This window comes from Eublepharis macularius, chromosome 2, assembly GCF_028583425.1.
Source record: "Eublepharis macularius isolate TG4126 chromosome 2, MPM_Emac_v1.0, whole genome shotgun sequence".
Lineage (NCBI taxonomy): Eukaryota > Metazoa > Chordata > Lepidosauria > Squamata > Eublepharidae > Eublepharis > Eublepharis macularius.
The window spans coordinates 167,976,105-167,999,569 of record NC_072791.1 but is presented as its reverse complement, the minus strand read 5'-3'; the positions used below and the strand labels follow the sequence as shown (position 1 = coordinate 167,999,569).

The following is a 23,465-nucleotide window of genomic DNA, read 5'->3' as shown; positions in this document are numbered from 1 at the left end:
TCACTTACCACTATAAGTGTGAGCTTCTTATGGCAGAGGCTTACCTCATATGTTTTTAGTAGTAACAGTTGCTTATACAATTCAGTAAATGCCATGTACACAGATGGCACTGAACATAAATAAATAATAGCTATCCGAGTGTTTGGTTTAATTCTTGTAAGAACTACAGTATCTTGAAGGCCAGAAATACCAGTTGCCACTAAGGTAAGTTATGATTTAATCTCTTTTGATGCCCCTCCCCCGTTCCAGTGTCAGAACTCTGTAGTGCAGATCACTTTCCAAGGCTCAGGCCATTCTCCCAGCAAGCAGGAGCAAGAAGAAGGCATAGCCGCTATTGCTGTTCCTCGCCTACTGGGCAGTAGTGCAATAGATGGGGCCCAGAGTTAAATGAGCAGGTGGAGGCAAGGAGACTAACCCACTTAGGGTGGGGGGAAAGAGATATTACTGAGCATTTTGCCCAAGAGCCCTACCACCAAAAGCCAAACCTGAGTAGGTGACTGCAGATTGACAGAGGGAGATATATTCCCAAAGTCACTCAGATTTCAGAAGGGCTGAAAGGTACCTGAAATTCATGTAGACCAGTTTCTTGTACAAAGAGAGGAAACCACATTCTGAAAACGTATAGTCAGTTTGCTTAAGGGGGGGAGGAGGTTCCACCAATTTTCTACCTGCCATTTCAACCCCCGTCCCCGCACACACACTATGCTGCTCCTGAGGAATTACTGAATCCCAGGAACAAAATTTCAGGGGGCTCACTGGGCTGCAGCAGGAGGGAAGAATCAGTGGAAGTCATCACCCTTTCTTAAGAAAACTTATATTTTCTTAACTGCATGGTTGGATACTGGCAAAAACTCTCCCTGTCTAATCCAGGACATATACAAAAATGCTTCTTGCTTTTTCTTGTCTAGTATCAAGATTCTGAAACAACTTAATGAAATTGTTAAGATAAACTAAACAATATTACCCTCCCAAAAAGGTTCTAGCAGACTAGATCACAAAGAGTGTCCTAAATCTATTCTTGTTTAATTCGTGCTCTGATTAGGTTGTTCCTGTATGATTTTAATGGACATGCAGATTTATAAGGGGCAGTATGTTTGCTTCTGAAAACAAGTCATCATGGTGACTTGCATTGCCATCTGAAGCAGAATTACACCATTCTAAGTCAATTGAAGCCAATGGGCTTAGAAGGGCGTGACCTTGCTTAAGATGGTACTGTGATTCTCAGCCAGCATGTGGTGTCTGCAAGCTGTTACTATGTGGAACTCAGCTAAGTGGAACTGTCATGTGTGTCTCCATACACCACTTAACATTTCTGGTAGCTGCCAAAAGGTCTGGCAACTTAGAAGGTATGGCTAAGCTCCATTTAGGATATTACAGGCTGGAATCAGTTACCAAAAGTGATGGCCTCCAATCCCTTTCAGTGTACTGTTAATTGCTACATTTACCATAATGTTGCCATAGCATGAATGGACTGTCTGCACAGCATTTTGCTATCACTATTTGCATGCATATTTTTACTTTTTGTAAACTATACCTCCAGGAGTGATCTCATAACTGTCCCTAAAGTGATCTAAGAGGTAGAACAAGAGAAATCATACATTACTTTCACTGTGTTTCCTTTTGGAAAGAATTGTTGCCTCCTCCCCCTTTTATACTGCAGCTCTGAAAAACAACCCCTAAATATCAGGAGACCCTTGGCAACAGTGTGGCATGTGGAGTGGAGGCCTGTAATGAGAAGATGGCATCTGCAGAAATTTCTCCCCTTGTTGCATGAGCAGAAATGTCCTACTCATGCAGTGCAGGTTTGGAGCATGTTGTTTAAAAAAGTGAAAGAATGATATGCTGCAGTTTTGCACAAACATAATTTTGAAAAAAAGATTGATGGCCCTCATCAGCTTGACACTAGTATTTTTTTTCAGGTGGTTTCTTTATATGGTCTTTGTCTTTTTGCTGGGAGCCATTTGTACCCGGGAATCACTGCGTTATGATTTTATGATAGCAGAAAAGGTAATTAATTAAACACACAAAATGTTGCACTCAGTCTGAAAATGCACTATTATGAGTTTATGTATTTTAAAGCATGTTGTGGGATTTCTGTACTCAGAAGAATTAAAGAAGGCTAAGTGTCTGAAATGTTCCAAAACTAGAACAAAATAAACTCAAATTCATTGCACCCAACAAATACAGATGGATTTATATGTGGTTGCTATGCATAGCTTATTCAGTTTTCAAGATTCAGATACCTGAAGTTTGGAGGAAATGAAATGGAGAGAAGGCTATAGAGAGACTGGAGAGAGACAGCCAGTAGGGGCTGCTATAGGATTCAGTGAATGTTGTTATCACCATTGTTAGACAGCTGTTTAGCACCACCAGATATTACTAGATATTGCCACAAAATATAAAATGTGGAGCAATAGTTTCCATGGCAATTATACATCTTCTATAATATCTCATTGTGGCCTACATTAACTCAAAACAGGATATCATGATTCAGTTGCAAAAATGGAGAAAGTTTAACTATCAGAAAACACCTAAAGCATGGTTCTGTGGCACTTCAAAGAATGCTTTGCTGTTTTTTTAAAATTATTTTTGTAATTTTTTCCAAATACTACCGAATAATAAACAGTAAACTATTTACAATACAAAGGAGATAAACTGGTCATGAAAGAAGTAATTTATTACAAAGCCTGGAGGCTAACATTGTCATTGCTATACATAGTGTGACTTTTAAAGTTAAGGCAACAAAGCTGTAAACAAGAGGGTCAAACGTGTGTGGTTGTTTTGTATTGCATCATCTTATGAAAGGTAGCCAATGCTCAAAAAAGGTTGGCTGATACTGTGGGTTTTAAATGACTGGAGACAATCAGAAATTTTATCCATGATAAAAATGTCCCATAATTTCTTATTTCAATTTGATATGGATGAACGCTTCTCTTGTTTCCAAAATGATGCTAACAACATTTTTGCAGCAAAAAGCATTGTAAAGATCAATTTTTTTCTAATGACCAGAATCGTGGAATCCTCCCAGAGACATAAGAGGATTGTTTCGGGATGCTTAGGAAATGTATATCCTGTTATTTTTTTGGATTTTTGCTATAGTTCCAAAAAGATTGAACTTTGGGACAGCTCCACCAGGAGTGGAGATAGTCTCCAACCACACCTCATTGTCTCCACTTTGCTGGGTTTTGAAGAGAGGATAGCTTGAATGGAAGGAGTATGAGAGGGAGGTAGGAAAGGAAAAGGTAAAGACTCCAGATAGATAAATATAATACAATTGTAGAGAAGTATAAGATGCATGAGAAGCGGAGAGCCATAAATAATATGGACTATAGGCTTGAACTTGTAGAAAGATGTTGTAAAGGCTAACTGAACATGAAGAACAGGTAACCAAGCACCGTGTTGCAACTTGATTCTTGTCCACTGGAAATTCTTATCTTGTTTCTGAGATTTTGCCAGACACATTCTGGCAAAGCTGTTCTGCACCTTTTAGGAAACATGTTTTAAAAGAGAGAATGTGAAGCTGAGATATTTGGGATCCCAAGCTTAAACCAGATATTTGCTTGCTTAGTGATTCTACAGGCTCAACCCTGTCACAAATTGAAAGAGTTATAGATTCTTGATGACATGAAGCTTTGCTGTGAATGAATTTTTATGAGAGTTAATATTCAGCAATGAAACTGCTGTCAAACACACTATACCCATCAGTGCCAGCAGTTTATGTAAAAATGCAAAATAAATTTTTAAATGCAAGTTGTTGCAACCAGTATGAACTAGAAATGACCAAACTGTGACATGTGAGCCATATTTGGCTCTAAAGGAATGTGTTGTTGGTGAGGAAGAAGGAACTGGGGAGGGTTTTAAATATTCCAGGCAAATCTCTCTCAGAATTGTGGAAGCCCGTACTTGCATTTGCCCATGCTAAATACTGATGAAAATTGTAAATGGAGCATATATTTTCCCTTTATATGCTGAGGTTTTTTTTAGCAATGACAGGGCATGCTATACATTTGCAGGACTGCCATTATCCCATTGCTAGACAAAATATAAGATCCTGCACTTCCTTTTTTCGATATTTTGCCTTAAACATCCTGTGGGAAACTGATTTGAGCAGCTTACATTCTCTTACAGAACTCAGTAATACCAAATCTTAGCATAAATCCTCAGTTAAGAACCTTAAGAATTAAAGCAGGCCAATACTGCCGAGTTGTATTGTTTAATGTATCCCATTCATTAGAACCTCAGAGCAGATTAAGAATAAAATTGTTAAATAATCACCTTGTCTCTCAGAAATCTCAGTATAACTTCAATAAAAGTAAGAGGATTATTAAATTCTAGACATTCCATGACGGCATAGAAGCCTGGTCGTAGAGCGGCATCTTGTACAAAAGGCTTCCATTTGATTTCCTGCTAATTTATGGTTGATGGGAATTATATCAAGATTTCTGTGGTTTAGAAAAGTCTGTGATTTGCAACATGATAGGAGCAAGTTACCCATAGGCATTCAAGAGGATGTGTTTGTCAAGGCTAGCAACAGAACACCCAACTCTGGTTAGCCAATGTGAATGGCAATCTCCCACTCTTGATCAAGCTCCATGATTTTACCACCAATACTCAGCAAAGTATTTTGTGTAGCTTAATTTCCTCTGTAATTGGGGATAGAATTAGGCAGATAGTCCTATAATGATGAAACGGAGGTGACCAGACTTACCTGGCACCTGGTTGCCTCCGACGGGGCAGGAGAGAGTGAGGCGCAGCGGCTGCCATGTCGATGGCTCATCCGGGAACTCCCAGGCGGGCCATCGACGAATAAAATTCAAACTTGGGAGCTGGCCCTGGCCAGCGCTGTGGGGGCGGGCTCAGCTGTGGACCTCAGATCCGTAGTTTTCACTCAGGTCCGGCAGCTGGGTATTTACCCAGCTGCCATCCCCACTGCCCTTCACTTCAGCTCTGTCGTTCGGTCACCCACCCACCTCTCCTGTATTTGCAATTGTCGTTTATTGTCACAACTTTGTAGGCGGTTGTCATTGGATCAGATCCCTTTTGAGGGGAGTCAGAGGCCTCTGCGCCCCAGGCTCCTTGTTAAGGGGATTCCGATAAGGAATCTTGGGTGTGAGGCATGGGGGTGCATGCCCAGCTCGGGCATACTCACTCCCAGGTAGCAGGGGAATTACCCAAGGGTGTACACCCAGGTGATCTCCCCAGGGCCGGCGCGCCCATGGAGGCCAGGTAGGCGGTGGCCTCGGGCGCGCGGCCACTGGAGGGGCGCTGGAGGGGGTGTTGGGGGCGGAGGCACGCGCAGCAAAGCTGGCATGACTGGGCTGCAGCTACTGCTGCAGCCAGCCCGTTGCTGCCGCCGCCGCCGCCACTCACCTCAGCTGGGCGCAGCCTCCGTGCGCCGCTCGAGCAGCGGCTCGCGGCTTCTGCGCCCAGCTGGGGCGCACGGCGGCGGTGGTGGCATGGAGCTGGCTGGATGGCTGCAGCAGCAGCTGCAGCCAGCCACGGCAGCTCTGCAGCGCGCTCCTCTGCCCCCACACGCCCCAGCCAGTCGCAGAAGCCGCGAGCCGCTGCTGGGGCATCGCGCCAAGCAGCCTCCGTGCGGCACCCACCCCAGCAGCAGCTCGGGGCTTCTGCACAGGGCCGGCGCGCTGCCGCCGCCACACGCCCCAGCCGGGCGCAGCCTCTGCGCACCGCCCCAGCAGCGGCTCGCAGCTTGTGCACCCGGCTGGGGTGCGCGGTGGCGGCGGAAGGACGGGGCTGGCTGGCTGCAGCAGCAGCTGCAGCCAGCCACGCCAGCTCCGCTGCGCGCTCCTCCGCCCCAGCCGAGCGCAGAAGCCGTGAGCTGCTGCTGGGGCGGCGCACAGAGCAGCCTCCGCGCGCTGCTCCAGCAGCAGCTCGCAGCTTCTGCACTCGGCAGTCCTCCGTGCGCCGCCCAGCCCCGCTGCGGCACGTGATGACGTCTGCGATGACGTCATCACGCAGGCCGTGGCGGGCGCGCACATGCACGCCGCCGCGGGCGCCAAAACCTCTGGCACCGGCCCTGGATCTCCCCCTTAATGTCACTCCTTGGTTGCCCACACCCCAGCAGGGGCCTGGGGGGGGTTGAGGTCCATCGGCTGGCAGACGGGTCAACTGATGCTTTCTGGGATCTGATCCACATGCGGCGATCCTTCTTTGCTGTTGTTCAATAAAGCTGTGACCATCTTTTTATCCAGTTAATGTGTGGTCTGAGTTTGTTGCGGGCCTCCTCCCTCCTCCCCTCAGCACTAGGCGGCAATATTCATTTATTAAATAACTTGTATGTGTTATGTTCAAACAGAACTGCAAACTAGTATACCTCATGGAAGGCCATTACTTTAAGTGATGCCACCCAGATATTGTGGTGTTTTCCCAGGATAAGAGATAAAAAACTTAGATATTGTTTGACATCCTACTAACCTAATCAGTTGGTAGAATTGTGTGTGTGGGATACAAATATTTTAATCACGCTTTCATAAGAAAAAGCCTTGACAGGAAAATGTTACAGTAGAAACTCGATTAGATTATCTAAGTATATTTCTTCTAACAATATGCCAGCCAGCACAGGAAGCATGCAGCTATAGAAATTTAACTCCAGGCTTAATCTGGTGATCCAGCACAGTAAAATTGACTTGTTTTAGCTTTTAAAATTCTGTATTGTAATAAAAGGTACTAGAAGGCAGAGAAAGAAGGTTCATTTTTAATAGAGTTGAAAGTAGAAATGCTTCTGAATTTTGCAGCCCCCACTGTTTTGTTTTTAAATTCTTTTTATTTTGGGGTTTTTAAAAAAAAAATTGTGCCGTTTTCTGCTTTCTTGCACCAGAATTTCCCCATTAAATCTATGCAATTTTAATGTTGTCTTTGCATCAATTGTATAATATGTAGTCTTAGAATGGATCAAAATGTTATGCAGAAATAAGCAAACTAGAATAGCAGCAATGAAAATGGGAGAGTTGAAAAGGCTTTCAACAAGAAGATACAAACCCTAAAATAGGACATATTTGTAATCTGTACTTGCGAGTAGCTTGGGAAGCTTTATTTTCCTGGGTTTCCCACTGATCAAACAATTTCTGCAGTTTTTGAAACTATTCCCAAACCTGTAAAACCTAGTTAATTGTGGTGCAGGCAAACAAACCATGAACATTGATCCTTTTTTCATACTACCTTCAACACCCTAAAAAAACAGATGATTTGTTCCTGAGAGAAAGTTGCTCATTGCAAGGAATTGTGGTTAAATGACACCTGCATTTTAATTTGTTGCTCCAAAGTGGAAGTATATTTCAAGCCCTTCAACTGCAAAGGTGAGAACCCTAGCTTGTACCTGGTGGTACAAGATGTGATGCGTACAGCATAGTGTTCAAATATTTATACCCAGTGAAAAAGGTACCAATTTACAGCTGAATTGACTGCTCACAGGCAGAACTGAGCTGCAACTGGATGTATGGACAGCAGACTGATTGTGCCTTCCTTTTTTGAAGTTGTCATGCAATATATTGATTATTATGCTGAAGTACTTACTATGTTGAAGAAGTTACTATTCTTACTATCTGTCTATTGCCATTCATTTTGAGCAAAGCACACAACAAGGAAATAGAGTATTGGAGTAAAAGCTTTAGCCTAGATCCATAAAACTGACACAGCATAGACAATGTTAATTCATACCAAGCACTGTTGTTTAATTATGGAGACCAGTTGTCTCCATATTTGAATATGTCACTCTTGTCTCTAACAATATGTTTGGTTGGCACTCTGCTTTCTCCCTCATGTGTGCGACCGTGTTAGAAATCTGGCCCTACTCAAAACACAGGTAGTCATTTGTCCCAGTCACTTGGCGACTGTGGTTCATCTTAATTTGTTAAATATTTTAAAAGCTAGCTTGTCAGTTTTACATCAGGTCTGTATACAGAAAAACTTTGGAGTAGAGCATAACAAAGAGTCAAAATAAGCAATTGGTAAGGCTGTGAAGAAGCAGTTGTGGCAAAATGGGAAAAACTGAGGCTAGCGAGCCCGTTGCCAATCTCCCGCCGGGAGCTCCTTTCGGGGTGGCAAGGCAGGACGATTTCACTGCATAACGCGTCGTGGGTTGAATGTTTACCCTGAAAATGAGAAGAATAAAGATGGATTGAAAAGAATGATGTGGATTGTTTAAGTATACATTGATTTGGATAATCCTTGCCTGTAGCATAAGAGGTTTTGCAACAATTGGGTCTGTTTGGGAGTTGTCCCCTTCGTTTGGTGAACTAGATCAGGCTAATGGACAGGGGTTGTGTGTGAATTGGATCAGGGCTATGGTCTTAGGGATCCCCCTAAAAATGCTTCCCCCCACCCACATATCAGCTGAAGCTGATATTAGCTGCAGTAGGAGAAAAGGTACTAAGACTCTTCTGTTATGGCTGATAGAAGCATCAGGAAAGGGATATTTCTGTTACACTAATTCATCTTCCACTAGTTTCTTAACCCCATCCCCCTCCTGCTCTGTGGTGATAAAGAAAGCACTGGGAGATCCAGTCAGAGATCTCCCATTAATTGTGTTGTATGGCCCGAAGGCCAATGCTATCCATTATTACACCACTCTGTATCTCTACTGTGTAGGCAGGCTTGTATTAAATTTTTGCATTATCCTAAAAGCTTTTGTGATACAGGAGGCATTGGAAGATAACAGCAGACAGCTCTTGATTAATTTATCTTGCAGGAACTACTGTTTGTGTCTCCATTGTCCTGTGCTACCTACTGTCATAATGTATATTAAACCATATGGTGGATATGGTGGATTCAGTAGAGAAGGGGAATGCACAGCTGTTAACTTTTAATAAACCACCACCACTACAGTGGTTGGACTAGGATCCGAGAGACCTGGATGCAAATGACCATACTACCATAAATCTTGCTGGTGTGGATAACCTGGGGCCAGCCGCTTTTTGAGAGTTTAACCTACTTCACAGGATTGTTGGGAAGATATAATGGACATGGGAGAACCATGTCCACCTTGAGCTTTTTGTGGGGAGAGCTGGGTTAAAAATGTACTAGATAGTTAGAACAGGGGGAAGCAAGGCATAAGGAAACTGAATTTAAAATTTGTCCTTTGGGGGAAAGAAGTGACTCAGCAAATTCCTTTTGGAAAGAAAGTTTGAATTCATCTTAATACATCACGAAAAACACAGAAAACATTTTTATTTCCTTTTTTGGGGAGAAGGCAATGCAAAGTGCTGCAAATGTAGTAAAAGGACTAAAACATAATTTGTTCTTGGCAGAATTACCCTTTATTGGCATTGCATTGGAAAGAAATGATGATTATATATTTGTCATTTATTCTTAAAGAAACATTTGTCATCTGACACAATTTAAAAAATTAAAACAAACAGCGATTAGAGATATGAAGTAATGGCACTTGAGAAGCAATCAGAATAGAATTACCAGTTCCTTTTGAGGAATTTGTTCTAATTAAACAGTTCTGTGTATTTTTGATGACCTCAGTGAAAAGACCACTTCCTCCTAAGCTGTGAATAGAATGTCAAGTGGCACTTTCAAATGCAGGCATTTGAGGTGACTAAAATGGTATGCAAAGCCTGACACAATCAACTGTTTGTTTTCACTAGTACTGTAAACCAGCTTAAGAAAACACATTGTTGTAACTGGTAGCAATGCTATTTTTGAAGTAGCTGTTTATTTTCATACTAGAAGCTTATATTTCTTGTTGTCCTCCCTATCTTTTCCTCATACATTTTATCTGTTAGCAGCACTTTAGTTAGCTAGAAATAAAGTTTGTTTGGTTTTGTGATGGCTCTATGGGCTTTGAAATACATTGCAAGAATTTTATGTATTTAATTTTGTGCCTCACACTGCTTTTAAAAAAGGAAACAAAGAATATCTTTAAAAATATGCATAAACCCCAAACTGAACAAAAAAAATACTTTCCTATCAGCTTCAAGGGGACAAAAACAACAGAAAAGACATCAGAGAGAAAATATAACTGTATATGCTTATTTCATTTCCCCATTAAATACAAATGCGGGTTAAAAATGACACCAACATCAGTGTGGTGGTTGAATGTGCCATCAGTTTGCAGCTGATTTATGGCAATCCCATAGAGTTTGCAAGGCAAGAGAAGAACAGAGGTGGTTTGCCATTTCCTGTCTCTGCTTAACAATCTCAAACTTCTTTGCTGATCTCCCATCCAAGTACTAATCAGGGCAGACACTGCCTTTTCTCAACTCCTCTTGGTCAATTTGACCCACTTTTTTTCTTAAAGGAATTGGATTTATTAGGGAATATAAGAATTCAGAAAGTGAGTATGGAAACAAATACACGATCCCTGAATAAGAATGCTAATTAATACCATTGTAGTTTTCATGTAAAAAAATGCTTCTCTGGACAGGGTAGACTGCTCTAAGCAATTGGATAATCTGACAGTTTAGTGCATACTGTGTATTGCCCCTGGTTTGTTGAACAGATCTACATACCCAGGATCCTCCCTTTCTCCCTTTAATTTCAGCAAACATCTGTCTCTACTTTATTCAGCCAGAATTGACTGAAAGGTGACTGGTGAACATGCCTTGTGAACAGAGGTGGGCACGATCCAAAAAAAATTACCGATCAAGCTGATCAGGGATCGGCGCTGGTGACGACCCCAAATCACCAATCCACACTGGTCATTCCCATTTCCGATCCGTGGATCAGGGATTGGGGAGGCCAAAGCGGAGGGGCGCCCTGCTGTTCCCAGCTATGTGGGAAGGTGGGTGGTGGTGGCAACTGCCGGGTCCGGCGGGCACGGGGAGGCGGCGATGAGCCGCGTCCCCTCAGAGAGGGGACGTTCACACACACACACACACACACACACACACACACACACACACACACACTTAGAGCAGAGGGGGGGAAAGTTTTTAACCTGGCGACGAGCCGCCTCCCCTCAGGGAGGGGATGTTCACACACACTTAGAGCAGAGGGGGGAAAGTTTTTAACTCAGCGACAAGCCGCCTCCCCTCAGGGAGGGGACATTCACATACACACACACTTAGAGCAGGGGGGGAGTTTTTAACCTGGCGATGAGCCACCTCCCCTCAGGGAGGGGACGTTCTCATACACACACACACACTTAGAACAGAGGGGGGGGGAGTTTTTAACCCGTCCCTGCCTCTCCAAATAGAGAGAGAGAGACACCCTGTCAACATGTTTCAGCCAGCTTTTAAAAAAAAACAGGGACAGAATCCTCCATTCCTCCCCACCTGATTTTAAAAGCAAGCAGCCAGTCTTCCAAAAGCATATTTTAAACACACACACAGAGCTGTGAATGAGGTTTTCCCACAAAATACAGTGTTTTAAAAGCAGGTTAAAAACAGAGAGTGACAGACAGAAAAACAGCCATTCCTCCTACAAAGCCCCGTTTTTTTAAAAAGCAAAAAACGTTTGGAGTGCCCATGGCTACAGAACACCCCCTTCCCCCTCCCTCCCCTGGGTCTCTTCTCCCAAATGGTGAGTGTGTTGCTGGCTGCTCCATAGTTGGAAGGAAGCCCTGCTGATCAAGGCAAGCTGGGCTTCCATTCGGGTTTCCAGGGTGACAGAAGGAGGGCAAACTCAGCTCAGGCATTCCCCTGGCTCTGTTGCCAGGGGAATAGATTACTGGCGCCGGAGTGACTGGATCTCCGATCAGATACCAATCGCTCCAATCAAGCCCCGATGAAGGCCCCCCCCCATCACTGGATCGGTCGCTGTGGATGGCACTGATCTGCCGGGTCCCAATCGCGCGAACGCCATTATCGTGGGTATTTTTCTATCGTAATGCCGATCATGCCCATCTCTACTTGTGAATATATTAAAACAGTAAAACAGCACAGCTAGAATTAAGTGGCCAGGAAGAGCAGCTTCAATGATAAAAGTGGCCAGAAAGAGCAATGTGGGAGTGTCTAACAGTGCAATCCTAAGCAAAATTATACCCTTGTAAATTGATTGAAGTCAGGATTGCACCACAAGAGTAGCAACATTTGGCTCTGTGATGCTGTTCAACACCTCCTTCTGTGCTAGAGCCTGAATTCAGGTCTCGTTTGTTCACATTTGGGCAAGGCAGCCTGGTTGACATTTTAATATAGTTTCGGGTCTGTCTAGTAGGAGATTATGCAGAATGAAAGTCTATTTTACTCTGAAGCCTTTAGTTATTGTAATGATAAGGGGGGAAAGGATATGTTTTTTGTTAGAACATATAAAAATGTTCAAGTCAACTGCAGATCAAAAGGTGCACAATATAAATATTTGAATTCAAGTTGGTTTAAGGGCTCATACAGCAATCCTTTGCACACTTGCTTGGGAGAAGAAGACCCACTGAACTTGGTGGGACTTATTTCCAAGTAAGCACACATAGAACTTGACTGTAAAGCTCTTATGTTTTGATAGTGTTTGAAAAGGAAATGACTTGTGAATAGAAAACAGAAGGGAAGACAAAGGATCCATCTGTTCAATGACAGTCCTACAAAAGTACAATCAATGTTACAAGGGAGTAGCTCTTGGAAGCTATCTAAGATAATTCGTTACTTTAAGTCCTTTAGAAATAGAATACATTTTTGAAGCACATTTGATTTAGATGGTCAATTAGATCCATTTTTTCCTGAATTTTAAAACACACAAAACAAATTATTGATTTTCTTCACTGGGCATATAGGATTGTTTTCCCGTTGCTGGAAGGCTTTTAGGCTTCTTTGTCTTTCTCTGCTTGATGATCTATCTCCGTAAGCGCACCCTCCTGAAATAAAACTCTGTCTAGGCTTGCGTCCAGTTTGTAAATGGAATCAAATATCTGTTGCTCCACTGCATTTCCTGAAAGTGGGACAGGTTTCTTAAGAAAATTGCTGCTAAGTGGAATGTTTTCCATGGGATTGCTTTACTCAGTTAATAGTTTATACTTGCTTGCATTGTGTTTTTGCACTGTTAATTATGCTTTCACATTGTTAATTAGAAGTGCGGTGTCCACTAGGATTTTTTAAGGGGAAAGTCCCACTGAAATAACCACATTTAAATGGTTTCTGAACAGCTTCCATTCACTTCAGTAATTTTGTAAAAGAGAGCTTGTTAGCAGATTGTGATCCCTGTCACTTAACAGTGCCATTCTTACTCAGGTCTATTCAATAGAGTTTTCTCCCAGGAATATGTTTTTAGGAATTGCACCTTTACTTCCCAAGTATTTAGAGTTTAAATTTAAGATCAACTGTAAACATATGTATTTGGAAGGAATTATATCTTTCATATATGTTGTATTTCAGATACCCTGTAAAGTATACCAGATTATTACCATATTGCAGACAGAACTGGAGGTGAGGTAGCTGCAGCTTCCCTAAAGCCACCTATTAAATTTATGGCTGCGGTGAATCCTGGACAACTCACACTCTTAACCATGTTATACAAGCTCTGTTGTGGAAGCCCCACTGTTTTCCATTGAATGCATTTCTCCAGCAAACATGCTTGCATATCAATCAAGAAAATAATCAGGTTTTCTCTTTTTTTCTTTTAGGTCTCCTTAGTGGGATTCTTGTTCTTAGTTGGTTTGTACATTTCATCTTTAGCATCCTGTATGGGAGGTCTTTATGGAGCACCCCGAATCCTTCAATGTATTGCTCAAGAGAAGGTGATACCAATTCTTGCATTCCTTGGACAAGGGGTTAGTAAACAAGAAATTCATACTTATCTGCATTTTTTTCACAATACACAAAATCTCAGATATGTATACCTTTTACTTAACTGTTACATATTGTCAAGCCGGTAGCTGCATAATAACTGATTACCATAAGTTTGCTTGTCATTCCTCTGATATTTTGTACCCCCTCTTTATCAGCTAATTCTCGGGGAATTTTTTTATTGAGTGGCACACGTTCCACTTTTGGAGACTTGCTACAATCTTCTCTCTAGAAGTACAGAAACTTTATGTAGAGAGTAGATCGCCAATAAACTTCTGAATCTAATACAGTTTTTGACCCCAGTCCAGGCCATTAACCTTCCCTTTCTCAACTGTGCCGGTTCTTACCAGGCAGTTCAAGGGGAAGAGCTGTACAAGACACATATTAAGATATGCAGAATATTATCGGTAAAGATTCTAGAGCAGATTATTGCCAACACGTAAACACAAGTTTTTTTTAATCTTAATATAGAAAGGACCAAACAAAACTCCAGTGGCTGCGATCTGCTTAACGAGCCTTATCACCATGGCATTCATTTTCATTGGTCAAGTGAACACCCTTGCTCCAATAGTCACCATAAACTTCATGCTTACATATATTATGGTGGATTACTCCTATTTCTCTGTATCCATGAGCTACAACCTTCAGCAGAATTCCAAAAGGTTATGCAGACAAGACTCCAAGGTTCTGCTGAGTTGTTCTCGGCCTTTAATACTGGACAAACCCTCCTGCTATGGATCAGATGGAATAATTCAATGCAGATCAGATGGCACCTTGCTAGAATTCACAAAAGACATGGATCAACTTTTTAGGCCTCTCAGTAATGAGCCTGGTGCTACCAATGTGACAAAGGAAAAAGACCCAGATACTAGCCAATCAGTCAAGCAGAGAAGGCAAAAGAAAGCAGCCAAACAAATGTTACAAGACAGCTTTCTCTTGCATCTGGATGATAATGCTGCAGCTGCTCAGGAGCTCTGCAAGGATGTCCTGGAATGCAATGACAAAAATATGCAGAGCTTTTCAGAAACAAGCTATCAGGGTGAAGAATATGCCGCTCCCCCTGCAACTAAGGAAGCCAAGCAGAAGCTCAGCCAAAATGGAAACCAGCTCTTTAATAAGATACAAAATACTCCCAATCAGAAAACTGAAGGTAAACAGAAACAGATTTTTTTTTTAAAAAAAATGCATTACGTTGGTACCCTGATATATGGAACTGGAGAGCTGTTTTATGTGGTCACATCCAAGGCAATGTTTTTTAATATAAAGTTTATTTTAATGGTTCACAGGAGATTCTAATCTAATTTACCTTTGATACAACAGCCCAAATTTCATTCACTGCAGGAAGATTTATTGCTTACAATATTCTACGCAGTGGGTCTTGCGTATGCATCCTTTATGTGTGCAGCAGAATGGACATTATATTGCAGCATTTATTTTTATTTTGGCATGATGGAGAATAGCTTTTTAATATCCTGAACAGCAAATTGAAGTTATACCTATGCTCTAAAAGCAGAAAGGACTGCGGTTTTAATCTCATAATTCTTACTATGGTTTGGTAAGGGAATGTACTGATTTTGCATGCCTGGATAACTCCTTTTTAAAAGTTTCCTTATTATAAAATTGTGGTGTAGTAAGGAGCCAAAGGCAAACTTTCAATAGCTTGTTATTCAGTAAGATTGCTTCTTATCCAAGCATTCCTGGCAGAATGAGTCAGAACCTGGCAGATAGTATTTTCAAAAAAGATAAATTTCAAATTCTAAGTTTTGAAAATTCAAATTTTGTGATCAGAATGAATTATGGAAATAAAAAATGTTACTTACATTTACATATATAATGTATTTTCTGTTTCTTCTGTCATTCATATTATCAGGTAAATTGGCTTGGAGGTTTTTTTGAGGGGTGATTCTTTTAGTAAGAAATACGGTGATAGCAAAGACTGTGAAGGGAAAGGGGTTTGAGAAGTGGAAGCAAAGTAAATATAACCACTGGACTTGTTTTTTTGATGGAAAGGATAAAGAAAACAGAACTACAGCCAGGTATGAATGTATCATCAGCCATTGATCATGAACATGGTGCCTATGGGTGCCGTGCTGCTTGCCAGTGTGTTTCCTGGCACTCATCTCCATCCTTCCCATAGCAAGTGTAAATCCCAGCAGGATGTGTTTTAGAAGATCCTCAGAGCCATCACCCATGGGGAGCACCCATTCAGAAACAGCTGGCTTGATCATAGGAGGATGTTTGTGATGGAACCTCCCAAAGTTTTGTGATTTGCACAGCCCCCATGGCACTGATCTTGTGGTGGTACCCACTGTTTGTTCTTAAAAGTGCCTACAAATGTGGGGGCCTCGGCAAAGACAGGGTGCAAGAACACCTGTAGTAATTCAGGCATGGGGTATCCCTATAGAACACGTATCCTGTTGAACAGTATCAGACTTTCTGAGAATCTATCTGTGTTATGATTTATTGTCATGGCTTTGTCTCTTATTCTGCAGATTTAAATGTAAAACAGCAAAACCAAGAGTTAGAAATTCAGAAAATGCCAGTGTCCTTCTACTCCAAACTCTGTAACCATTGGGCTTCTCTTTTTGGTGTAAGTCATACTTCCTGATATTTCTATTGTTTATTTATGTATAAAATACCTGAGATGGCCCTAGCAAATGAAGAGGACACTTCAGGCTTCATAGGCAAAGTTCTGTTCTACATTGCAGCAGGGGATGACAGGTACTTGTCTTGTATGAAGAGTAGTTGGCAGCTGGGAAACCCAGTGGGAGAAATGGAATTGCAAAAGTCAAGGGCAGCGTGGAATGAAATCATGCTAGAATCCCCTTACTGTTCTTCAAAACAGGAAGCTATTGTGATATAGAAAATTTTATTTTAAATATTTACAACCCACCTTTTTCTTTAAGGCCTAAGGTGATTTAATAATCCAGTTTTAATAGAAAATTAAATACTTTATAATAGCCTACCCAATGAAAGCATAGCTACTGTAGCATAGTGGTTAATGTGGTTGGGTTGTGAATTAGCACTCTGCTAGTTTTAATCCCACTAATGCCATGAGCTCAGCAGGCGGCCTTGGGTAAGCAGCTCCACGGCTATATTGTGGGGATAATAGTAACAATGACTTGGTTCACCGCTCTGAATAATCACTAATCTCTCTAGAAGAACAGTATGTAAACACACTGTTGTTATTCTTATTACTAGGAGCATGTCCCTGACTGTATAAGATGAAGCATACGGGAGTTAAGATTTCAAGTTTTTTGTTTGTGTGTGTGGTCAAATGTGACTAATAGTTGTAATTAAAACCATTAAAATATTTATGAAAGAGAGAGAGAGATGGGGGACTTTTTGACAGTGCTTCTGGGCTGGTTGCTTAGAGTGCATCAAAAGAGGATTAGAAAAATCCATGAAGGATAGAGAGGTATTAGCATGAGTGCTAATTGAAACCTACCTGGTCATCTGCCTTTGTTTACCAGATGAACAAATTATAAGGGGGCACTTTTACCATTGTGTCTTACTTATAAATGTTTCAGAGGCATCTGAATGGCCACTCCAGGAAGCAGGATGGACTCTTGGCCTCATTTGGCAGTAGGGTTGCCAGGTCCCCCTACCTTCTCTTCACTGGTTGCATGCGCACATCTGAGAAAAAAAGCACCACACTGAGACTCTCTGGTGGTAATTACAAGCACCTCAAGTGGTACCTCTGGTGGTAATTACAAGGCGCTGGCTGATTCTCAGGTGTATTGTTTCTGCGACTCCTGGGGAAGGTTCTACTAAGCAAGTCACTTGCTGGCTCCTTGTCGAGTCGCAGAGTCCTTGCACCCCTATATTTACAGCACTTCTAGAAAGGAAAAAGAAAAATAGACTATCATTGTTTGTTTGAAGTATTATATACTTACCTGGTATGACGAGACATCGTTGCTCTGTCTTCTTCCCCTATTCTACTTAGCACCTGTATTGGTAATTAGACTCAGGGGCAGCGCCAGGGTTTCCGGTGCCCGCAGCCAGGTGCTCGCGCACCACACTGCATGATCACTGCGTGATCACATAAGCGTGCGCTGTGAGCCAGCCACATTGCTGCTGCAGGCGGCTGGGATGGCGCGTGGGTGGCCTCCCAGCTCTCCGGCTCGGTTGCCCTGTGCTGCCCCAGATGCCTGCCGTGCCTGGCCCACAGCTGCTGCGCCTGGCCGGGGGCGTGTGCTGGCGGCGGCGGTGTGGGAGGGCTGGGAGGCTGCAGCAGCTGCTGCTTCCCGTCCCTCCTGCTCAGCTGCCAGCGCTGCCACCACCAGCTCTGTGGTGCGTGGCCCCGCCCCCAGCATCTCCTCCAGCACCCCCTCCAGCACCCCAGCACTCGTGGCAACCACCTACCTGGCCTCAATGGGCGTGCCAGCCCTGTTTAGACTATTAGTTACTAGAGAAATTGTGTGACAGCCACTGACCTAGTTTACTATGTACTTTTTGGACTAATGTTTTCACTATATCTACTCTTTTTCATGGTTATGTAGCATATGCACTTTACTATTCTTGGAATATATCTTTAATATATATTCTTTTCATTGTTATTGCCCTCTGCGTTTTGCTTGTTGGCGTGTTCTCTCTGAGGGCGGCTCTTTTATTTTGTGTCCTTTTTATCAGGGTAAGCACAAATCAAAGCTTGCCAATTTGGATTTAATGGCAAACTTATCATTCAGAAAGAAACTAGAAGTAGCTAGTAGGCTTATGATGGGACAAGTAGGGGAATGTGTGAGACTGAGATTGCCTTCGTTTATTTATACAACTGCGCCAGTTATAGTTTGGTGTCAGTCTGAACCAAGCCTGTGGTATAGTTGCTTTGAGACTTAAAATTTGGATCAGTCACATGACCAGCTTGTTATGGGTCATATGATTTTCTTCATACCATATGCCCAGATTACATCTTCATGTCATCTTTACTATGCTATTTGAGGCCTACACACTGGACTTCTTCAGTGTCAGCAAGGCTTTATTGTACAGCCACCGTGCACTAACAGGGTCATGTGATTTAGATACTGAAAAGTAGCCAAAAGCAGTCTGAGAATATAAGTAATTCTCTCCACTTCTGGATGCCCAGTAATGTTTGGCATCTCAAGACTAATCAGAGAAACATTCTGCCAAGATTAGTTTTGATCCAATATATTACTTAGGAGAGGTAACAGTTAACATGTCAAAGAATAATCTTAAATATTTTATTTTTTTCAATAGGCAGTAGGATCCCTTGCAATTATGTTTGTCATTCAGTGGATCTACACCCTTGTCAATTTGGGGCTAGCAACTATTCTGTATTTCTATATTGGACAAGTGAGTCCAGGACTACCACCTGGTAAGTATTTTCAGTCCATGGTATTAGAACTGCTTCAGATTTTATTAAACTTTGCTTGAAGTTTACTAAATGCTGAAGCATTATCATTCAAATCATTTAAATTTATATATATACAGTTATAGCCTGTGCTAACCCAAACTAATCTGAAGAGGTCATAATGAAAAGAACATACCGTTTTCAAAAAAGCGGAATAAACCTTGGCCAGACTAAAATACAGTTACCTCCCCAACATTCTGCTACTTTAGCCTTAATCTGATAAACCCAAATCTTACTTTTTGGGAAGCCTCCAGTAAGTGGGAGTTTCATAACTAGGCTGGAGGGAAGAATTCATGAAGAACTTCCCTCTGTGCTTTCTTCCTAGCTGAACTGTACCTTGAAGCTCATTTACAATCAGTTGCTGAATAGCCTTTGCTTCCAAATGGAAGATTGGGAACATATCAATAGCTGGCTGGGGGAATCTTCAGCCCATTAGATTATTTGAGTAAGGGCCAAACAACATGGATCCCTGCAGTACTATCCTCTAAGTGAACCATTAATAACTTTAGCCAACGAAGGATTCAGCTGATTTGCACCAGTCAGGGGGATGGGCTTGCCAGCAGCCCATCCAGGGTGGTGGAACCTCTACCACCCCAGAACCCACTAACCTGCCCAGCAGGGAGGAAAGGCACCAGGGGGAGTGCACATGCCCACACTCACCCATTGTGCTGGAAAATGAAATCATTTCTGGGCACAATGGGGGAGCTGTGGGTCATACTGAAGTCCAATTCATTAAAAATTCCCTCCAAACAGGCGATTTTTAAGGACCCACAGCACAACCCACAGCTCCCTTGTCATGTAGGAGCACATGTATGGGAGGTGAGTACCCCGCTTCCTCCTGCCACTCAGCCCCCTGCACCCCTGCTTTGGCCCCTGGTAACCCTACAGGGGGAGCATTAGGCTCAAATCACAACCCAAGCACACCGTAAACATCTCTAGGCAAAACATAAACTGTTAAAAAAATAGCTAGCTGGAGCTACATATCTGATGCCGTAGTCTATGCCTGTACATTTAAACTTACATCCACCATCTCAAGTCAAAGCCAGATGATTTTGTCTGATTGTTGTGGAGGGCATAACATCCTGAGCTTAGGTCCAGACTGTATGTGGGATTTATTTGCAACTTGTTTATGTATGTAGTAACATAGTGTATAATACTGTCTGGGTGCAATTAGTAGGATTTAGTTTGCAGTTAGTATGTTCAGTTTAATTATGCTTTTTTGATAAACTGAAATATTTTCCTGAATACATTTTGTTCCATGTAACCATGTAATAAATTAGGAAGGATAGTTGCTAAAAAGGAATTTCTTAAATACTCAATTGGAAAAAAATCAGTAAATCTTGCTATTCATAGACGGAACACCAATGAAGACTAGATTTTAATAATTAGAGCACTGAAGACCAGTATTTCTAACTAGAAGCAAGGAGGCTGTTTGATTTAAGAATTAAACAAGTGAAATATTTGAGAAATGTAAACTGAGAACATAATCTTCAAGGTAAAGGTCACTATGAGCTTGTGCAGATGATTAGCTTTTGTATTCATTCACTATATAATATTAAATGGTATTCAGAGATCAACATTGCAATCCTAAACAAAGTCACAACTTTCTAAACCCTTTGATTTCAGTGTATTTAGATGAGTCAAACTCTGTACTGCAAGTATTATCATCTGTATCAATGTTTCTCAGTTTTGGGAGATCTAAATTGCAGTTGCACTCTGTCGCTTCTTAAATTGCAAATACACAGTGGCATGAATAGAAGTGTGGATGATTACCTTCATTTTTGATACTTACTGCCTTGGAAATGACCACTTAAAGGAGAGAGAATAGAATTTTTAGGGCCATTGGCATAACATTGAGGTATTATTAATGTACACTGAATAACGTTATAAGGAACTGTGCATCTTAATATATGCTGAGCTTTACCTTTCCAGTTTTAATATCTGATTTTCAACATGGCCAAATCTGTGGATACTTTAATATGGAAACTGGAGCCATGAGCAGACAAGACAGTTCTTTGATCTTTCTACAAACATGACAAAACCCCAAGTTGGCAGAAAAACCTGAAATCTTAAAAAAGAAAAAGGGGGTAGCCCCGCCATAATAGAAGCAGAGCCTACAGCTTTAAAAAACAACTGCCCTCTGTAGCTGTTGTTAGGCAACTGTATTGCAAACTGAACCTTGATTTCTGTCAGGAAAAGGCTGTTTTGGCCTTTGAGGGAAGACTTATTGCGGTTAGGTCTGGCAGAAACCGCCAGACTACTTGCTCTCTACCTGACTTGCATGACTCCCCAGGCCTGGCTGTTTGCTGCTGTTCAACCGCAGCTACAACGTGAAAGTCAGTTCAGTCTGCCATGGAAGGTCCCTAGGTGTATTCTCAGTCTAACCTTCCTCCCAGGGTTGCTGTGAGGATAAAAAGGAAGAGAGGAGACTGATTAAGCTGCTTTGGGTCCCAATTGGGGAGAAAGGTAGTGTATAAATAAAGTAAATAAAAAATAAATATACTGGAAAGTGGAGGGAGAGCAGATAAAAGGTAGGCTGGTGGATGCTGAGAAAGAAAAGAGGAGGCAGAGTGAGAGGAGTGGATACGGGGGTTGCAGGGAGGAGGGAAAGTGGAAATTGTGTGAGGAGGAGGGGGATACAGGGGAAGAGAATATAGTAGGGAAGGGGAAAGTCTGCAAGTCATTGCAAATCCCGTGCTTGTATAAACTAATTTTTCAACTTTTTGACAATTTCCTCAATTTTTGGGAGCATTTTTACAAAATTCTAGTAATGTGTTCTAGAAGAAGTATATGTAATATCTACCTACAATCTATATTAATTTCTTCAGTAATGATTCCAAAATCTAATTTACAGAATAAATCTTAAAACACAATCCCACCAATATTAAAATTTACTTTGGATTATTCAGGATCTGTGCAGAGGTTTTAGGCTAATTTTAGATTATGTATTAAACAAATAATTTTCTTCTAAAGGTGCTGCAGCTAATTTCAGTTTTTTCAAGTGGATGAAGCTACTTTTGATTAATACCTGCAGGTTAGTATCAGTAAAAAGACATATTCTATCTTTGTAATTAATTTGCTATTGTTATTCAGATGTTCAGTTATATTAAAAACACAGCAAGATGAAATCTAGCATGTAAACAAAGTCTTTTTCTTCCAACCTTGTTTTTAATGAACCTTGGCTCTTGAAGTAAGTGGAATCATAGCAGTAAAGACAGAGCGTGGTCAATATGGACACTGAGGCAGTAATAATTTTGTGTGGTTTCCTAGGATAGGAAATGCCACCTTCTATTTTTTCATTACAAAGATACATAGTGACAGGTTCACTCTGGCTAAAGGAACAGTATTTTGTCAGTATTTTATCTTGTCTTAACTGTGTTCTCTAAGCTGTGGACATTTAGGTCTTTTTGTTGGCCTTGTACAACCTCCAGAGCCATTCCTCTGAACTGAATTATCTAAAGAGCACTGAAGTACGTCGTAATGGCTCTTTCTTGAAATGTCAGCAGGCAACATGGTCGCTTGCTTAATTCTCATGCTCTGATTAAAGGAATAACACAACTCTACTGTGCCTGGGCAATGTTGGGAAGAAGGCTTAGAATGTAAAGAATGAGAGACTGTTGTTCTGGCCAAGTTTATACAATAGCTAATCCCATAATGATGTTGAGTCTGAATTAACAGGTAAGCTTGCCTTGTGGTTTTACAGATCTATGTGCTTTTAATCCTTACATGTCGAACCATTTTTTCTAATGCTAGTGCCTTTTTTAAAAGAAATACTTTTTACAGACGTATAATCATTTTGCAGAACTAATAATGTTATCGATGCTGAACTTTGGCTTGAGTAGATCCTCACTTTTGGTAGACCCTTCTCTATATTAGTTTGCTCCCTTCTCATGAGCTCACAATTACACTGCAGTTAGTACTGCTTCTTAACATTTTGTTACTTCTAACTAGATACTGTTTCTTTTATTGAAGAAAAACGTATTTTTGGAATACTTATTTACTATGCTCTCACATCTTGTCTGTGCAGTCATATCACTAATAGGTGCTCCTTTCCAACTTTATCAGCTTTTGTCAAGCATTCTAACAGCTGTAATGAGGCCGCTTCCACACTAAGACACATTTGTCCAGCTCAGCCATTTCTTTTCTATAATTATTTGCAATTAAATTGATGGTTCCTTTGCTCTTCACAACAATAAATTTTTTTCAACATATTTAGTTACTTCCTGTTCATTTGTGGTTAGGGTTATCAGGTCCCCTTACCCTCCCGGTGGGAGGAGGGGTGACCCAGCACTTATCTTTAGGGAGTTACACTCCCGGCTCCTACACAATGATGTCACTTCTGGGAGTGATGGCATTGCACAGAGCCACAGGAGGACTCCGTGGACCCTCTCTCCCCTTGAACTCAGCTGATGCCAGGT

The 23,465-nt window shown here is 41.7% G+C and overlaps 1 protein-coding gene across 1 annotated transcript in view; it reads left to right on the top strand.

Moving 5' to 3' along the window:
- The window catches only part of SLC12A8 (solute carrier family 12 member 8), a 79,887-nt gene that overhangs the window by 53,126 nt on the left and 3,296 nt on the right, over positions 1-23,465 (top strand). The window contains exons 7-12 of the mRNA XM_054972943.1: positions 1,920-2,007; positions 13,514-13,660; positions 14,148-14,826; positions 16,169-16,266; positions 18,894-19,011; positions 22,021-22,081. Of these exons, the coding sequence (XP_054828918.1) occupies positions 1,920-2,007; positions 13,514-13,660; positions 14,148-14,826; positions 16,169-16,266; positions 18,894-19,011; positions 22,021-22,081 (1,191 nt within the window). The remainder of the gene's footprint in view (positions 1-1,919; positions 2,008-13,513; positions 13,661-14,147; positions 14,827-16,168; positions 16,267-18,893; positions 19,012-22,020; positions 22,082-23,465) is intronic.